A 20,995-nucleotide genomic window follows, 5' to 3' on the forward strand; every position below is an offset into this window, starting at 1 on the left:
AAATTATTATTATTATTATTATTTTATTTTTTTACCCATGTTGTACATGGTACGGACGCTGTGGGTAACCGAGGGCCAAGAAGCCAGGACATCAGTTGCATCCTCCGAATCACCCTGAACGTAGGCTGTGCTGTATACAAAGTGTCCTTCACTTTGGAAAAGGCCTCTGTTAGATAGTCCTCGAGAAATGCAGCCTAGGCTTTGGAACACAGCTATAGTATTAGGAGTCTTGTCCAAGGACAATCTGGCTTATTGGTGTAGTGGGATGGGCGTGCCCAGAGAGGAAATCAAACCCCAGGGCACATTTAGTGTCAGTTTTAGTGAAACTGGAGGTAGCTAGCTGACTTGATGCCATACTGTCCATGCAGTCTCCGAAGACTCTGAAGTGTGGTGATATCCCCAAGGTATCCCCAGTTCACTGCTAGATATGAGCATTTTTTTCTGTGTTGCCATTAGCTTTTAGGATTTTTACAGCAATAAAATAGGAGGCTGGATTACTGAACTTTGGTTCAGACTTGACTGGGTGCCTTCCTGCCTTCCTCAAAATGTTGTGCACTGACAAGTCTAAAGGAAATGTCTGTAATGTCAACTATAATGGACAACAGACAAAATACCCTCTATAGCAACTTGGTTGTTTGTAATTTTTATTGCTCAGAACGATTATCTTATGAAATTTGGGAACCCTTTTGGTGTATATTGGTACATTTTGTGTATTACTTTCTCCAATACTCTAACAAGAGCATTAGTTAATTTACGGCATTTTTTTACAGCTGGATTTTTGTTGTTTTGTGTGATAAATGATTACGTTGACAAACTTAAAAATACGTATATTATTAAAAAATGAAATAAATGACTTGAAAAAACGAGGTGTTTTGCTACAGTTTTTAAATTGAACCACGTGTTTGGTTGAAACGGTGCGGCGCCAGAGGTACACTTTCCCCCCTTCGGTATGTGTCAGTGGTGCCACCCAATCAACAGCAAAAATCAAAGCACACAGTGGATTTCAATAAAGTCTACAAATTAGCTTGGTGTGCACAACCAAGCAAATGATGTTTCGAAAAAACACAATTTCTGCTTAAAAACCTGCCTGCCATTAGTAAAAAAGTGTTGTTACCCACTACGCTTGCTACACTGACCGCATGGACTGTTTCCATCTGATCGTTCTCATCATGTGAGCTCAGACCTGTGTCCCATTTAGTCCTAAAAATCAGATTTCTAATCCTGTAATGTGTAAACACAGCCTTAGAGCATGAAAGAACCTCCGGTGTCCTAACGCAACCACAGAGTGTGCAGTCCATGAGTTACTCTCCTGTCACCTGATACTCCTCACAAATATAACCCCTGGCTTTTCCCCTACGTCCTGCAAGTGAAAAAGGCAGCTCCAGACAGCAGGTCTCTTCCATTCGAAGGGGAAACGCAAACATGACGGATCAGTCCGCTTTCGAGACAAATGTGTGGACGCTCACACGCTTTGTTATGGAGACTGGAAGACAAGCGAAGGGCGCAACAGGTGAACTCACCCAGCTAATAAACTCCACGCTAACGGCCATCAAAGCAATTTCATCTGCAGTGAGGAAAGCAGGCCTCGCTCACCTGTAAGTCTGGTTTAGATATTTCTTTGGTGTGAATGGAGGAGGACAGGGGGGAGGGGGAGGGTGGCAGGTACTGGACCTTAAGTAGTGCAGCGGTCTTCAGTTCTGGTCCTGAAGTGCTGTGGTAGAGGGACAGGTGGAGCGATACTGGGGCATTGATATTTCTGATCCTGTTATTTCATTTTTCGAATCAATTCTCGCATGAAAATACAAAATATTGATGTTAGGATTTTCTTTGCCCATACAGGCAATTCTTCAAAAAGACATCATAAACTCTAACGCCTAATTAACATTTAATTTTAGTTGCACAGCGTTGCACAAACAGAATTTTGGTTGGAAATCAAAGTCACGCCTGTAAAAAAATGACACTGGTCTGATCGAGCTCCAACGTTACACAGATGTTAAATTAGTGAACATTATAACATCTAGCAACGTTAAAATGATGATGATGTTGATGATGTTTAGCAGATGTTGGGTTTTGGTCACTATACCTCACAACTAAATGTTATGGTATTTTACATCAGAATGATGTTGAAGTGATGTTTGGAAATTCTTGAATTTCGGTGGAAGGTGAAAAGCTTGTCACCGCAGCCAACAAATTTCCAACGTCAGCAATCGTTGCATTTTCACGTTAAATTGATGTTGGCATTTTGCTCACCTGAAGGTGCAACTTACATTCAGCAAGATACGGTGGCCAGCCGGATAAGCAGTTATCTGAATATACGTTAAACAGAATGTTAATGTGATGCACCTATAACTTAATCTATAACCTAATCCAAAGGATTTTACAGTAACATAATCTAATTATTGTCTATTTTGATAAAATGTCTGCACAAAGTCATATCATTAAATATAAATGAACTGAAACATATTTAATCAAGCTTACTTTTACTGGTTACAGGACAACGATTTTGCTGCAAAATAAAAACAAGCACAAAAACACATATTAGAGGTGGCATGTATTCAGCTGACCTACATTTCCATTAATATCCATTAAGACTACCATTATCTAATTTGCTGGGTTTCATTTAGCTTTGAAATAAAACATGCAGAGTTTGGAATTAAATTGTAAATTACCTTGTATTTATTTATTTTAATTAGTATGATGTAAAATTGAGAATGAAAATGGTGAATACCAGTATTAGTCCAAAAAGAATTAATGATATTCAGGAAGGCATGCTAATCAGCATGCTAATGAACTACCGAATTGGATCAGGTCTGTTGGGAGCAGAGGAAACTATATGGAAAATATGCAGGGCTGAACAATATTGGGCTGCCACAGTTGATTATGGCTGGGTTTCCAAAAAGCCAGCATTCTTAAAGCCAGCATCATACTCAAAGCTCTTTATACCAGTTAAATGATCTTAACACTGAAATGTTTTCGGGAAACCATGTTCCTATATTAATTATTAGATAATCCAACTGTAGTATGCAGAGCTTCAAAATTCCAAAAAAAGCCTTTGAAAATACACTGTATATAATAATAAATAAATAATAATCATAATAAAAATGCATTATCAGGATATTGTAATGCAAAAATTTATATAAATAATTTATGCCACATTTAGCCATTTGTTTTATGAGCTCAGCACTACTATGTATAACCATACAGCGGTGTGTACTGCCCTTTGTAAGTAACCTGGATTACGTGAGGAGTAGCCGCTTAGCCTGTTAGCTATTTATCACTTGTTCATTAAGCAGATTCACCCAGAATGTAAATGTAATGAAAACCACTGAGGTGAGGCATTAGGCCTCTTCTGTTCTTACTAAAAGGCTGAGGGCTAAGTAGGCCACAGTGGCTCCTCAATGCTGTATGTGTGTTGACTTTATAGATATCAGGTCTTAATTAATTATAACTATAGAACAGTTTACACTGTCAACCACAGCCTGGGCACTGTAATCATTTTAAAAATAGCAATGTAGGCTTTCTATGACCTTTCTGATGATACCTAAGCCCTTTGACCTATGATATTAACTGAGGACTATTACTTACATGCTTGTAGATTCAAAGGTCTTTGTAGAAATAGTTCAAATATTACAGTATAGATGGTATAAAAGAAGATTTTTGTGAGACAGATGGGCTTTTGAACTGGTATTTGACATTGGTCATGGTGACCTTGAACTCGTGTGGTTGCTCCAGCTTATCTAATTCAATAGAATTGTTCACCATGGAATATTCTTGATTTTCTAAGAAACGCTGGATGAGCAGGTGTCCACAAACCTTTTGATTTATACTATGCATAAAATGGAACTTTTCACTGCAGCTGAGTCACTTTCATCCCAGGCCAGTTTATGAGGATTATGCTTGTTGGACTAGTGTTTACTGTTATGATGAATCGGGGCCATAGGCAAGTAAGATATCAAGATATTTCTTGTCACACTGGTCACACTAATAATCCTGGTTTAACTGCAGTTACTTCATTCCACTATGGACATTTTAGTTGAAGAGCTTGGATAAGCTCTCAGTTCATCAAATCATCTAAAACTTAGTTTACATGTGTGCAGTGTTGGGCAATGTATGCCTTACACTACACTTATGGCAATTATAATGGCTGGGACCTGACCCCCGCTCTCCCACATGGTGTGGTAGCTCACTGGCAAGCAGAAATCAGAACGTACATTGGTAAACAGGACAGTGGGGTGCCAAAACATTATCACAGAGAACAGAAGTGAGATGTAAATTGGATAAATGGGACATTAGACAGAAGGAAAGTGAATTTTCTGAAATCTTCACTAAACTGATGTGTGGTCATTGTTTTCAGTCAGGGCATTGCCGGGCACATCAACGTCACTGGCGATGAGGTGAAAAAGCTGGATGTGTTGTCCAATGATCTGGTCATCAACATGCTGCAGGCTTCTTACAGCACCTGCGTTCTGGTCAGCGAGGAGAACAAAGAAGCCATTATCACCCCTGCTGACAAAAGGGTGAGTTCACTGCCTGCTAGCCTGAGATACTGCTTGAAATGTGTCCCCTGAAGAAGGCTTCATGCTATGCTTTGACCAAATGTTCCCCCCTACCTTAAATGCAGTCCATCAGCCAAGATCAGCCATGTTGGTGTTATAGTTTTGCACTGGAGCTATGAAACAAATGTAAAGTAGCTTTTGCTGGTAACTGATTGCAGATGGACAAGGTAGGCTTTGCCGATCACAGTGGTTAACTTGGTAGATCAAAACACCTGGGCCTACTTTCCCGAAAACCTCTTGATGCTATGATCACCTTAACTGCTAGAGAGCATGTTTAGCATGATGCTCACTCTTTCATCATGAGATATTTTTGAGAAGCCAAGCCTGGGTTGACCAGCATGCTGTTGTTTGAGCTAGCTAATCATTCAGCATGACAAACATGACCAAGATGGTCAAGAGCTAAACCAGTCTACCATCTTAACCAGTTCTGTAATCATGTAGCCATAAATTGTTGTAAAATGACTTGCTCATGTGGTTTCTGAAACCTTAGCCACCCAATATCTATGGAAATCTCAAGAAAATCAGACACAGAACATAGCTGCAGTCCATTCCACAGGGTCTTTCACAGGATGTGGATTAAGGGAACTGTGGTGGATTAAATTCCTTTGTTTCGGGACCTTCATCCAAAATGATCATATATGCTGTTCACTGCTACCTTCACCCTTCCAATACAACATTTTCACAGCTTTAAAGGCCCTACCAATCTACCAATATCTACCAATTTTCCGTATTTTGTATGTTTACTTGACGTCCACTTACACAGTTAGTGTGGCTCTGGGTTCCAAAAAGGGTGATCATTCATTTTTACATGACCTTTTTCCAAAGTCTCATTATTCCTTAGAATGAAGCAGGCCATTACCGTACCTTTAAGACTGATTGTTGTAAGAAAAAATAAACTCAGAACTGATTGGCTGTCCTGTATGGTACTAAATTTGTATTAACACACTAAATTACTGGTTGTGATTATCAGCTGTAATTCCAGTGTTAAACCAGTTTATTTCAGGCTCAGGATATATCATACACACCTATTTTGTAAGGAGCCGTCCGCACCACCATCTTTCTGCCACCAGAGGGAGACCATGCTCAACTCCCAGCAGCAATCAACCTAATGAATATCAGCTGGACACCACCCTTTTTAAGGGCTTCACACAGCTCCCTCATCACAGAGGCTTGTGGTTTTCCCCTCAGAAACTAGACTTTACCAGTAACTGGTGTTTCTCCTCTGAGAAGTTCTATTGTTGTTCTCCTCTTCCTCAGTGTCTTTGGGGTCGGCCTTGTAGGGAATCAGTACCCCCTGTGCTTGTTCTTTCAACTGTTTCTAGAAGTTATTTGACTCCCTAATGTACTGAGAATGGGATGTGAATTAAGGGAACCGTAGTGGATTAAATATATTTGTTAAAGAAAAGGTTTCTAGAAGTAGAAGGATCTTAAACTTTCAACAGTGTAATGCATTCACTCTTACGCATATCAGGGTGTCTAACTGTGAATCCAGTAATGTCAGCCTCTGTTCATAATGGATTCTTTATGGATGACTGGAAATATGGTCATTTCAGTTGTTCTGAACTGCATCACACTACAGTCAATGTTGTTTCTCTTAGCTGGTTGTGTTTTTATCACACGTCTTGTGATCATAAGCTGGTTCAGGCAATAATCAGGGATTCATTTGTGAAAAATATGAAATATTTGAAAACAACTCAACACTGAAACTCACAGGAAAAAAGACTCTTATTAGCCCAACTACTCCTAAGTCAGCTTATGTTTTAGCTGGATCTCTCAGTATTAGCCCACCTGTGTTCCTAATAGGCCCTCTCATTGTTTTGGTTCTGCTAAATTGGATTAATAATAAAGATTTTATTGCAATCCTTTATTAATAAACATTTTAACTTGCTGTATATTTAAACTCAGACAGTTCTTCAATTTAAAACGGTAGAGGAACCTCTTAAGGTGCTTTGAGGAACATTCAAGAAAAGGAGAAAAATGTTCCATAAAGGTTCCTTAAAGCACCTTAAGAGGTTCCTCCACAGTTTTAAACCTCCAGAGGTTCTCTCAAGCATCTTATACTTTTAACAGTGTAGTGCATTCACTCTTCTGCATATCAGTCACCTGTGTTCCTAATATGCCATCTCGTTGTTTTGTTTCTGCTAAATTGGATTAATAATAACAATTTAATTGCAATCCTTTATTAATAAACATTTTAACTTCCTGTATATTTAAACTCGGGCTGTTCCCGCCAGTGTTGAACTAGTTGACTTAGAAATGCTAGCTGGAGAAGAATCAGTTAGTCCAGTAGGAAGGATGTATTTGTGTAGCTATTTTGACAAATATTTGTGTGCACTGATGTTTGGACACCTGCTGCTTGTCTGTATCAGTCTGTGTATTATTATTATTCTAAGTAATTGAGTGTCTTAATGTGAATCAGTTGCGCTTTAGTTACAGATGGTTTGATGGATATAGAGCCGTAGTGACTGAATTGATGCCTTTTCAGTAATTTGAGTGTTTATTGTGGAATTCAGGCCATAATCAGGCTGATTTAGGCTGTTCAGGCTGTTTTAAGAACAAAAGGAGGCCATTCGCTATACTCAGCATTACTATAGTGCTACTAATAAAGTACTCAGTGAGTAGTATATACAGTACATGTGTATGTGTATACACACACAACAGCTATAACATTAACACCACCAGCCTAATGTTGTCAAGTCAAGTCAAGTCAAGTGGGTTTTATTGTCATTTCAACTACATACAGAGTACACAGTGAAACGAAACAACGTTCAGGACCAGGACCATGTTGCAACATAGACATTGCACATTGAGGCATGGATTCCATAAGACTTCTGAATGGGCTCCTGTGGTATCTGGCACCAGGACGTTAGCGCCAGATCCTTTAGGTCCTGTAAGTTGTGAGGTGGGACCTCCATGAATCACATGGACCCTGATGCTGGCTCAACAGTTGTGCTTGCTTTTGGTAGGTACTGACCACTGCATAGCAGAAACACCCCACAAGACCTGGTGGATGTTTCGGCAATGTTCTGACCCAGTCTAGCCATCACAATTGGCCCTTGTCAACGTAACTATACTTGCCCGTTTTCTTCCATCCAGCACATCAACTTCAAGAACTGACTGTTCACTAATACAGCCCCCCCCCCAAAAAAAAACAAAACTAAATTGCCAGAATTGTTTATACACCCATATAAGAATCAATATTTGATAATCCAGCATTAGAGTTTCAATCTGTTGTATATTCACTGCATTTCATAGAGGGGAAAGGCCTCTAATAATAACCACATGTACCACATAAGCCCTCTTGTGTTGTATCTATCTATCCATCTATATATATATTTTTTTTTTTTTTCTTTTTTTTTTTTTTTCTTATATATTTCTTTTTTTTTTTTTCACTTTTTAAAACTTTTATTATTGGCTGTAATTCCAGTGTTAAACCCGTTTATATGAGGCTCAGGATATATCATGCCCCCCTATTTTTTGACCAAACTGCTCCTTTAACCTCATCTAATGCACTGATTCATTCAACTCATTGGCTAATTACTGCTCAACACAATGGGTTCTTTATGGATGACTGGAAATGTGATCCTTACATTTGTTCTGATTGGTGCTGTTTCTTATCACTGGTAGTGTTTTTATTGTATCCTGGTACCATGATCATAAGCTAATTCAGTAAATACTGAATTAAACACTTATCTAAATCTGGTCTAAAACCTTGTAGATGGTTCGAATAGTTCCAAACAGTAATAGTTCCTATACAGTACTGTATAGAAACATTTGGCTTAGAGTGTAGAACCGGAACAGGACCTTTTTTGGTGCTTAATAATAACTGACCATTAAAACCTTGGGGATGCAACTGTATCATAATATAATGTCACATGGAAAAAAAGCATTTTAATAAAAATAAAATAAAATAAATGTAATTATGTGCAGTGAGTGTAAAGAGCTTGTGGAAACGAGCAGACCACTCTGTGATTAATTGAATGTCTCCCTCACACACAGGGCAAATACGTGGTGTGTTTTGATCCACTGGATGGCTCCTCCAACATCGACTGCTTGGCCCCAATAGGTACTATCTTTGCCATCTACAAAAGGGTGAGTAAAGGTCCGCTGTAACTCCACTACCAAAGCAGGCAACCAAACAGCACTGGCATATTCAGCCTATAATAACCTGAATGTTATCTGTATTGGGACTGTTTATAAAAACTGCAAATCCACACTCCTGACATCTAGCTTGTGCCGCTTTCTCATGCAGATTGAAGAGGTAGCTGACCAGAACTGACCTACCAGACGACACATGCAGGCCAAATTGGGAAAAATACTAATGATATCACTAATTTAATAAAAAAATTACTTATTTTATTTAGTATATCATCACTGTCACTAAAAAACTTTGCATCTCCGAAATAGACGACTTTTACAGGAGAAGGAAAGGCCTTCATAGCTTTCAGTGGAAGTTTTGGAGCTTTCCTATTGGTCCGTCCAATAGGAGCTCTTGACACACAATGTAAAGGAGCTCTTGACACACAATGTAAAGAACAACTGCCGGATTCAAATTATGTCAAAAATGGAGATGCAGGGTTTTTGCGTGACAGTGTATGCTACCATAATGCAATGATCAAAAATAAATCAGTGTGCAGTACCACCACCAAACGTCCACCAGGTGATGCTGTGACACATAGGTTTGTACCGAATGGAAGCCACTACTGCTACAGAGGGACCTTGGCCTATGTAAGGATGCAAGTGTAGCTGAGCACATTTTAACCCCAGTTTTTCAGTACTTCCTTTTATCCATGTGTCTAACACCTGTTTATTCACAGTGTATGCTTAGACACCTGTGTTGCAAAAGAAAAGCCCCACTAAAAAATCCACAGGAACGAAGTCAGTTGTCTTTTAGGCCTCTTTCATGTACCAGGTGCTTTGTAAAAGTACCCAGTCTGTTTTTAACCCGTAGGGGAAATCATGCTTATGGTTTCATTCATTCATGTCTAATTCACACAGACCTCAGAAGGCGAGCCCACTGAGAAAGATGCCCTTCAGCCGGGTAATCAGATAGTGTGCGCAGGCTACGCTCTGTACGGCAGTGCTACTGTAGTGGCCATGAGCACCGGAGCTGGACTCAACTTCTTCATGTTGGACCCAGTAAGTACTAAACAGCTTAGAGATTGAAGTGGTGGGTTCTGTTGTGTAGAAGAACAGGAAACCCCAGGCACTGTGAGTTTACAGTGCATTTATGACTGTGCTTATTTTGGATCACTTTGGCCCATTTTAAACACCGACAACATTCACTATTCACACCACATTCACATTGTTGCATCTGACTGAATTTGACTGTATGAGCTTAGTGAAGTAAGCAGTGCTTAGACCTTTTTTATTTAAAGGTACACAATTCAATTCTTAAAATTTGTTTTAAAATGATTTAATGTAATTTCATAGGGAATTTATTCCATTTTGTCACTGTCACGCAATGTCCAAAATGCAAATTTTACGGCAGAAGGAAAAAAAAACAAAAAAACTTGGATTTAAGCCAAGTGATTGTGAAGCATTTCTATTTATCCATTTACCATGATTACTTTTCTCATGACACAATAAAAAAGGTGTACATTTGATACAATGTTAGGAAAAACAGATTTAAAAAATGTAAAAAATAATAATAATTATATATATATATATCATGTCAAATATGTTGCAAAATGGAGACTGACAGTGAAAATTGTATAAGCAAAAATTGTAACAATTAAAAATATTGTCGTTGTTGTACAATTTCATGATCAATGGACCAATAGAAATGGTTTATAGAAATCTTTTTATATTGATTTCCATTAAAATCTAAGAATATTTTACCATTTCCTGTAAAGTTACTATTTTGTTTAATATATTTAACATATTATAATATGTCCTCGTTATCAGCAGTCAGTCAATATACGGAAAATAAGTGTGAAATTTCATGATCAGCACAATGTCTCATAGTAAGTGTCAAGACATTAAATATGTTGCCCAACCCTTGTGTGGATCTTCATTAAGCAGGCGGCTCCTTATAAAGCCGCTTGAGACAATGCCATCACTGTGTAAAGCTGCCTCAAGGCAAAGGTAAATGGGAAGAACAGAATACTGCAGTTACACACTCACTTATTTTGTAATTGTAATTATTTATTTCCCCCAATTTAGTCATATCAATTCATTGCTACCAACCGGGACATCCTAAGGTGGGGAGGGGGTTAGGACGATTCTAAAGGGGCTGACTAACAGGGGTCCTAAAAATGTATCAATTGAGTATATGAGTAGTGGGTTCCAGTGTAATTATTTACTAGACAGCTAAACACGTTTAGAGACAAACACTAACTGCACAATTCAGTGTTGGCTAGCATCCTTCTGAGTTATTGAGGTTTAGGGGGTTTGGGGGGTTTAGGGGGGTGATTTATAGCTTTGATGTTTTCACTATTCTTCTAAATTGTGGTAAATAGTAAAACTAAGGAAAACCCTTCTATGACTATGGTGTGTCCAAACCTTTGTATGGTACTGCAAAGTGATAAATAGCTACAGATAATATAATCTATAGGTATTTGTTAATATTGTCTTTGTTCATTTGCATGTACGACTTCACCCAGGGTACGTGTCTGTGTACTCTAACAGCTGAGGTTTATAAGCCAAATATAGTTTTAACTGCTGAATAGTTAACTGGAAAGTCTTCTGTGGTCATACATTGTTGGTGAGTTCCTTCTCAGTGCTCTATAACATATACAGTAGATATCTCTTTCACTTCTCATTTAATTGGAGTAAGTAGTAGTTTTATTTTCAGCTAGAATTATTTTTTTTTTTGGATCATGCAGAGTGTACTACTTCCCCATTTGTTTGTGTGTGTGTGTGTGTGTGTGTGTGTGTGTGTGTGTGTGCCATTTCTCAGTGAAAATGAAAGAGCTCAATGTTCGATGTTCCTCTTTAGGCCATCGGCGAGTTCATCCTGACGGACAGAAATGTAAAAATCAAAAAGAAGGGGAAGACCTACAGCCTGAATGAAGGCTATGCCAAGTACTTTGATCCCGCAGTGACCGAGTACCTAAAGCACAAGAAATTTCCGGAGGTAGGTCTCAAAACAAGGCCCACGTTGCAGATTTTATGTACTTTGCTTTCTGATAAGTATCCAAGTGTATCCCATTTGTGCACCCTTTCCCCAGTACCACACTGAAGTTGTATTAGGTCAGCTATATGTCCCACAGTTCAAAGTTAGCGAGTATCTGTTGTACTGTATCTAGGTTTCGAATAGTGACTGTAAATACTGACCTTCCTACTGTCTTAAAAATGGGTTTGTTCCTTATGGATTTCATAGACTTCCTTATTTCTGTTGTTGTGTTGGAGGTTGTTTGAGGGTTGTGGTAACCCTGGTGACACTCTAACCCGTTGTTTGTAGAATGTTGAGTAAGACGGTGAGAACATCATGTGAATGTCTGCAACTGAGATAGCACACATATTAGCAAACATTGCAATTTTAACAACTGCTTGCACACTTTTGTTAACTTCGGAGTTACGTCATGTAGACATGCACTTTAGCAAAGCCAGAGTCCGCAACAGTGACAAGTCAACAGTTTTACCCTCATGTTCTGTTTAAGGTCCTGGACACCCCCTCCTATACTGCTGGAAAACAGTTTCTGAATAATTTACAGCAGTAAATTCATTGATTCATTTATGATAATTACTAAATAATATATGGTAGTTACTGAATTATCTATAGTATAATTTGTAGTAGGAACTGATTTATTTGTAGTAGATACTGAATCATTTCTAATAGTTACTGCATAATGTATAGCAGTTAATGCATAATGTATAGCAATAATTCTATTATTATGAATTATCCAGTAACCACTATAATTTGTAGTAGTTACTGGATAATTCATAGTGGGTACTGAATCATTTGTTATAGTTACTGACTAATTTTTAGTAGTTACTAAATCATTAGGTAATAGTTACTGTATCATTTGTAGAAGTTGCTGGATAATCTATATTGATTACTGAATACTTAATAGTAGTTACTGAATAATTTATAGCAGTTACAGAATAATGTATAGCAATTACTAGTATTATCCAGTACTACTATAATTTGTAATAGTTACTGAATCATGTGTAATAGTTACTGAATCATTTATAGTGGTTACTGAAAAAATGTATAGTAGTTACTGAATAATCTATAGTGGTTACTGAATACTTAATTGCAGTTACTGAGTAATTTTCTAGTATGTACTAAATAATTTGTATTATTTGTAGTCATTTCTGGACAATTCATTGTAGGTACTGGATCAGGTGTAATAGGTACTGAATAATTCATAGTGGATACTGAAGAATTCATCATAATTACTGACTAACTCAGAATGATTCAGAGAATTCATGTAAGCATTGTATAATTTATAGTAGTTTCAAAAAAGTTGTAGTAATTATTAAATAATAAACTTAAAACTAAAGGTGTTAATTGACTACATTAACAAGATCTGGGGTAAACAAAAAGTATATATTTGCCCATTGTTTGTCCATATAATATACAAACCCTGAACTTCAGTATTTAATTTTTGTTTGTTTTTAAGGTAATTTATGAATTTCAGTTCATTATTAGACAGATTTCCTCTTTATTTATAAAAGTAGTTGAGTAGCCAGCTCATGTTGACGGATATTTGCTTCTCTAGTTTGGCACTGAAGCTATAAGGCTAGAGTAGCTTTGAGCTCATCTTGAGCCAGTCTTTGAGCCTGAGTTTTGCCTGTACTTTTGATCATTACTGTAGATAAGTTTGTCATACAGTGCCAGAAGCCGCATAAACAATATTAGTTGAGAAGTTTGTGTGGAAGTGAGGTGTGAGCTTCCCTTACTAGTTACCTACAGTAGCCTCGTAGTTCCAGTGCATTAACAAGCAAACTCTTAAAGAATTGTGTCTCAGGGATAATTGTGTAAATTTGTTTTTAATGGTCAGCAGATAAAATTGTACTCTCACAACTCTGTACACAACTGTGTTCAACACATCCTGTAAAAGGATCTGGTCAGTAATCGCTGGTGGTCTGGGCCAGACCAAAATCCAAATCACTGGCCTTCAGCTGACAGATGTGTAACCGTTCTGTGTCACACCTTTCCCTGTGACTGTTTCCTGTTTGTCTGGGTCCAGCGTCAGCTGACTCCTCAGCAGCTGATATGCTGGAAAAAGTGCAGCTGTGAAATTTACCCACAGGAAGTGTCATGTCCTGCTGGTGGAGTTCATATGGAACTTAGACTCAGCAGCTCAAGCGCACTCAGCCCAGTCACATGCTGTTGAACCAGTTCACAAAAAAAAAAAAAAAAGCAGAGCACAGGTATTTGTCTGATGTCTAACTTATGCCTGATTATTAATCATTAATTGGCAGTTCGAGCTGGATCCTAAACCATGTTAATCTTTCTGGACCTTCACTGCAACCTCGTAACCTCATTTTTACATTATTATTTATCTTAAATGCATTATTTATTTACGTAATCATGCAGTTAAGTTAATTGTGCAGTTTCACATAAACAGTCAACACACATATTTAAATGTGGTTTACAAACCTTTGCATACGACAGATGACTTTGATCTATTCATTTCATCAAAGGCTTTTTAATGCAAACTTGAGTGCAAGCTGTCAACAGATCAAAAGAAAATGAAAAAGCTAGGTCACTAAAAGCTAGGTCTTCGGGACTTCACTGTGTACATTAGTGGTTCTCAATCCTTGTCCTTAGGTTCCACTGCTTGTAAATTTGCCCCCCTGAACAGAGCCACTGAGATAAATATACATATAAGGATATAGCTGTAGTGGGGTCCACGTATAGTCAGATGCAAAAGTGTGTGCACCCCTGTTCAAATAAGACTGATTGATGATTGATGTGAAAAAATCCTTTTGTAGGAATGTTATTGATATTTATTGTAATATTGGTGGTTTACTGAGTAAATAACCAGGCATTAAGTAGTAATCAAGGCCAAAACCACATATATATGTGTAATATTTTGACCACCCCTGAACTTTTTAGTTCTATAATTCCAGACTGTAGTCCATCTGTTTCTCTGCATACTTTGTTAGTCACCCTGTTCTTCAATGGTCAGGACCCCACAGGACTGACCACCACAGAGCAGGTATTGTTTGTGTGAGGGATCATTCTGAGCACTACAGTGACACTGACATGGTGATGGCATGTTAGTGTGTGTTGTGCTGGTACGAGTGGATCAGACACAGCAGACAGCACATGTACATACATACAAGAATACAGTTAGAAGAAGTGGCCTTCCCTGTAAATTGCTGCCACTGTATGGATTCATTCAGTTTCAACGGTAATGTTTGTGTGTGTGTGTGTGTGTGTGTGTGTGTGTGTGTGTGTGTGTGATAGTAGCATGCTTACGCAGATCAGCCCCCCCCACCTCCTCCAACTGCAGCTCTATCATGACTAAGCAGCACATGACTTCTTTTTCCTTTTCCTGCTTTCTTGGCATGATTGTTACTGGGCTGTGTCACAGAGTTCTGAACAAAGAGTTCTAATACTGCTGTTTCTGCTGTTTCCTCCAGAACTTTGATCATGGTGGTGCTAGTGTGTCATTTACAGTTGTCTTATCTGTGCCTCTAGGAAAAGGCTATTAGATTTAGGGATTGTTAGTGACGAATGCTTTGAGCTGAATGCTGCCATTTGTAGGTTGACAGTGGTGAACAATGCTAATCCTACTTCAAATCTCATTAATCTTCTACAGACATTTGCACTCATTTACAATGGCTATAAATCATATAAATAAGTTAATAAATAAGTAATAATAAGTAAAGTATATTACTTAAAGTGTATTACTTAATAATAAGTAAATATGAATATTAGATAAGACACATTGCACGTGCCTCGCTGTAAGAGGACACATAGACCCATTTAAGTGGTTGAATTGGAAACAAGAAAGACGAGAAAAAAAAACCATGAAAACTTTCCCTCATAAAGTTCAGAGTTTTATGGCTCATAACAAGACAGTGCAGGTTGTAGCAGATCGAAATGAGCAAACACCGGGGCTAAAATGTCTTTTACGAGCGCTTAATGGTCTTATAAAACTCTAGATTTGTATTTTTGTTATCATAAAATACAAATTTTGTTATCTTGCACATAGTCCTATAGTCATATAGATAACCTCTCTATATAATCAAGCATAAAAAGTTACTGCACAATCAGCCTGTCTTTCATAATATATATATAATATTTTATGTGCCATTACTTTGTTAAATAAATATGTGTGTGTATATATATATATATATATATATATATATATATATTCATACATTTGCTTGATTACTGTTTAAAATGCCTAGTCCTGTTTTAAATATTTATTATATTATGCTTCTTAATGTTTTTTGTAGCAGCTAAAAGCATTTCAGTGATTGTAGAGTCATCTTGCTGCACAGCTTGTTCAATATCTGTCCACCAAGTTCTCTGACATTTAAGTCAGACGACTGATGAGGGCCATTCTAAGAGCTTCATTTTGCGTCTCTTCAGGTAGTCCATGGTGGACTTTGAGGCATTATTATTCTTTTTTACCATCTCTTTTTCAGGCTCAGCATTTTACCAGATGGATTAACATTTGTATCTGAGATTTGATGATCTTTTTGTGGATTCATTCTTCCCTCCACATGTGCAATATTGCTAATACCACTGGTAGCAACAGAAGCCCTAATCCACCCCTATGCATCACAGTTGGCAAGGTGTTCTTTTCATAAAATCCAAACGTATCTTACGCTGATTATGGCCAAATAGATCTACAGCACTTGTTTCCAAAACTCATCTGGCTTCTTTGGATGTTCTGTAGCATACTTCAGGACAGACAAGAGTTTTGTGACAGGGTCACGGTTAAGATTACGAAGACTACATTACACTATTTGCAGTATAACTACAATGCATTTCTGATTTTTGTGACTTGCAGGATGGCGGTGCCCCTTATGGTGCCAGGTATGTGGGCTCCATGGTATCAGATGTGCACCGTACCATCGCTTATGGCGGCATCTTCTTATATCCTGCCAATGAGAAGAGCCCCAAAGGAAAGGTGGGTTATTTAGCATGCTAACATATTTATAATGCCTATGTTTATCCACACTAACAAGTGATCAGCTGATGTTCTGACCTGGCAAAAAATGAACAACATTCATCAATTAAAAGACACGCAGAGAAGAACTGTAATAACCTGAATGAAACCAAAATGTTGTCCATACAGAGGTTTCACACAGTGTCAGAAACACATAAGCATTATTTGAGATTACTTAACAGTGGATGACTGTAAGTTTCCGTTATTTGTTAGCCATATTAGCCTTGTAGCTCCTGTGCAAAACTAAAGAAGCATACTTGGGACGCTAAACATGGCTTGGCTGATTAAAAACATTTTGGAGAAAATGTAAAATTGTATATATGAATGCTTTGTGGCTGGGCTGAACAAACGTTTCATCTTGTATTCCTTCTTTATTCTTAATTCTTTTTGTCTATATTCCTTGTACAGACAATCTCTGTATGTTCTGTAGAAACACAAATGCCCATACTGTATTTTTTGCCAATATACTATGAAGTCAGTTCTCTTTATACATTAGTCTGTGCTCTATAGCGCTACACAAACCAGGCTTTAAAGTTTGTTTAGTGAATGTAAATACTGTACCGATAGCTAATCTTTCTGTATGGCCTGCATATTTCACCATAAGTCAATGAGTAATGAAGGCTTACTGAACAGCTCTCTCTTCTCTGTCTGTGTGACTAAAGCCCAACTGTGGCCCAGATTTGTTGCCATCACTGAGCACTGACACTTCTGGCTTTTCTGGGTCACTGTCATCAGAACAGGAGAATCCATTTAGTTTATCTTTTCTTTTTTCTTTGAGATTCATCACTAAGACATCATAATAGCCAAGTCCTACATAAGGCAATATTTACTTTTGTCAATAATCATGTTGGTTTTATTCATGTGAAAATTCAATTAGGATAACATCAACAAGAAGCAGTTCTGAGAATGCATTAGATCAAGTGTTGCCACTGCTTCTAGCCGTGCTAATTAGCAATCAGCAATCAGCAGACTGTACTCGACCATTTCCAGAGAAGACTAGTGTCTGTTTCCCAAAGTTCCACTGGGGCTTTACAAGTAATGACAATGTTTAGCCACAATGTTGAGATGCAATGTTGAGAACCATGAAGATTATTATTATAGATAATTTCAGATTTGAGATTTTTTTGATGGTTTACATGGTTGAAAAGCTGGTAGTGCTGGTAAGGCAGCTGGTCAACCAGCATAGCATATGTTTTCGTTTAGTTAGGTGGTTTACCTGGTCTGTCAACACGACCAACTTCACCACGCAGATGAGCATACTGGGGGAAAACCTTGGTCTCACTGATCGTACTGCATGGTCATGACGGTCATAGTGGTTGACTAGCTAAACCATCAAACTCAAACAAAAATACTAATACTCCTAATGCTCGCTAAGAGGTAAGCTGGTCAACTGACTTCTTAAGCTAAGCTCTCTCTTTTTTCAGCAGGGACATAAAGCCTCAGTATGGTGTACATGTCCAATTCTATTCAAATATGCTGCAAATGTGTGTTAAATACTTACAGACAAAATACCTCCATTATAAGGTTGTCATTTGTTAATGGCTGACAAATATTTCTTGTCCAAAACGTTAACTTTAACATCAGCATGACATCACCCAAGAGAGTCCAGTACAATCACATAGCCATCACAGTGTGATCACAGCAAGCTAAATGTGGAGGTATTTAAGCTTTTTAAGTCATTCTGTTTATAATAAACCAAACCTTTCAAACTGGTTCCTATTTTATTTTACATGCCCTATTTTAAAGCATTCACAGACTTGCTTAAGTGGTTCCCAACACTGTATGACACACTGTTAACTCTAAAAATGATGACTCATTATCTTGCATCGTGAAATGACCACTGGCCTGGTTTTTGTATTTGAGGAAGCGGCTGTCCAATCTAACAATGAACGCTCATTGAGTGGTGAGATGTGTTCACTTGTGTGAACCAGGTCATTGGCCAACCTCTATGTCTTTTCTAGCTGCGGTTGCTGTACGAGTGCAACCCCATCGCCTTCCTGGTGGAGCAGGCCGGAGGTTTGGCCACCACCGGCACTCAGCGGGTCCTGGACGTGAAGCCCGAGGCTCTGCATCAGAGAGTTCCTTTTGTGGTCGGCTCGCCAGATGATGTGGAGGAATACATGTCCTTTGTGAAGAAAAACCAGAAATAGACAGTTATAACTACTATATAGTACTGAACGCAACATGAACTTTGTAAAATAAAATAAAAATAAATAAAATAAAATAAATAAATAAATAAACACATGAAATTGCATTTATTCCAAAGAGTCCCCAGTCCTGCCTCTTTGTCTTGCCTCTCATCTGTGCCTTGTCTGTAGCTACAGCCTCTTCATATTCAGTGTTTATATTCCTGTATGCTTACTATTTTTGTATGTCTATTATTTTTTTTTATTCTCTGCTTTTGCTTTTTGGGTTCAGTTTTAGCCTTGTGTTTTTGGTTCTTTTTGGATTTCATTGCTGCAAGTGTAAACTTAATAAATAAAACTAAGCACTTGCTGGCACTGTCATATTTAATCTAATCTAATCCCAATGAGATGTCCCAACTGTAAACTAATTACTAATATCATAATACTATACAATATTAGATATTTAGAGGAAAAGCACCTCTTGTATTATATTGTAACTCACTCACACACTAATGTCAGGTTGAGGACGCGCCACAAGAGAGTGGGGTGGTGCTTCACATCAATGACACTGTGTGTACTTATTTGTATACAAAACACTAATACTATCTGGTAATCTTACAGTTTTAGACCTACATACCTTTTACCAAACTAACAATGTTTTGTACTAATGGGTGGTGGATTGACGTTGCTATGCTAGTACACATTAAAAATAAAACTTTAGCATTGTAGGCTACATTAAAAACATCACCAAATCTAGTCACTCATTAGTGTATTTTTTGCATTTTCATCAGCTGTTCTTTCCATCGCACTTCTTTAAGAGACCCTGCCCTAGAGAATTTGCGATGTAATTACTAGCCTTAAGTTTAGCTGGATGATGCTATCTTGCTTAATAGTCGGTTTGGGTGGATTGATACTAAAGTATCTATATTATTTTCTTTCTGAGAATCAAAAATGTTGATGTTACACTCTTAAAAATAAAGCTTCTGAGAAGGGTTCCTTGAGTGATCCCATAACAGAACCATTATTGTAAAAGTATATGAGCATGAAGAACATTTAATTTGGTAATTAACATTTACATCAACCGTATCGCTTTGAAAAGGTTCTTCACATATCCACCGCTTTCTTCATGGAACCATAAATATGGTTCTTCTATGGTTTTCAAAGAAGCTTTTATTTTATATACTAAATAGTGTGTTTAATCGTATAATAGTGTTTTCTTTAAGCCAGTGGTGCCCAATGCTGGTACCTTGATATCCACCATTCTGTAGAGTTTAGATCCAGCCCACCTGGTTGTAATATTTAGAAGACCCAGAAGGCCTTCAGTTCAGGCCTGGATCAGGTGTGTGGAGCTGAACTCTGCAGGCTAGCCAGCTGACAGATCTCTGGAACCAGGATTGGTCTGAATAAAGCCTTGGACGCTATAACAGCCTCAGCTAGATAACACTGTTTAATGCTAATTGATTTGTCACAGCAACCACATCGTTTCTTTAGTTAAACAGGCCTCACTATATTGTAGCCATCACTGAAAGACAGTGTTTAGAAAGAGCCACATAAAAACACCAGTGTTCAATCATGTGACGGCTTAGCTTCTTGGACAGAATTACACTGTACAGCATTTCTGCCCTCAGGCAGTGTTTCAGGTTGTCCCTGTGTTCCCTGGAATAGCTCGGGTGTTCCTCTAGCTCCAGCTTGTTGTTGACATTATGTGCTGAGTCCACTTGTTTACTGATTGGTTGATAGCAAAGTCTACTGTCCTCTCTTCCTGCTGACAGACACCTCCTCCTGCCTGTAATTTGATCCTCAGCCATCTCTCCAGTACCACCATCTACCCACACACTCAGGAACTGGGGAGAGGTTTCTGACTGGGCTTATAGTGGATGTGCCAGGAACACATACAGAGAAGCAGATAAACACAGGGAATGCCCTAGACCACACAGTTCAGCACAGTATGGTCATGTTACACTGCAAGCGTTGAATACAGGTCAAAGTTCGTGACATATGTAAATAAACATGTGCTGGGGCCACCTGGTAGTCCAGACTATTATTACACCCAGTATCACCAGAAAAGGAAACCCAAGGTCACTTTATGTTCTCACAACATTTCTGGTGTTTGGATAATTACTACGTGTGTTTGTGTCGAGCACCAATATTCAGTACCATTATTTCAAAATAGACAATATTCTGCATTTAAAGCACAATATTTACAATAAAATATATTCAAACTGTGACT

The 20,995-nt window shown here is 38.0% G+C and overlaps 1 protein-coding gene across 1 annotated transcript; it reads left to right on the forward strand.

Annotated features, from left to right (window-relative positions):
- The first annotated feature begins 1,422 nt into the window (after nucleotides 1–1,422).
- fbp2 (fructose-1,6-bisphosphatase 2) lies at nucleotides 1,423–18,907 on the forward strand. Its single transcript, XM_072664594.1, has 7 exons — nucleotides 1,423–1,595; nucleotides 4,355–4,517; nucleotides 8,556–8,648; nucleotides 9,555–9,695; nucleotides 11,497–11,634; nucleotides 16,481–16,600; nucleotides 18,601–18,907. Exons 1-7 carry the CDS (start codon nucleotides 1,423–1,425, stop codon nucleotides 18,787–18,789), a joined length of 1,017 nt encoding a protein of 338 aa, XP_072520695.1. The 3' UTR covers nucleotides 18,790–18,907.
- The last annotated feature ends 2,088 nt before the right edge of the window (nucleotides 18,908–20,995 follow it).

This window comes from Salminus brasiliensis, chromosome 20 (assembly GCF_030463535.1).
Source record: "Salminus brasiliensis chromosome 20, fSalBra1.hap2, whole genome shotgun sequence".
Lineage (NCBI taxonomy): Eukaryota > Metazoa > Chordata > Actinopteri > Characiformes > Bryconidae > Salminus > Salminus brasiliensis.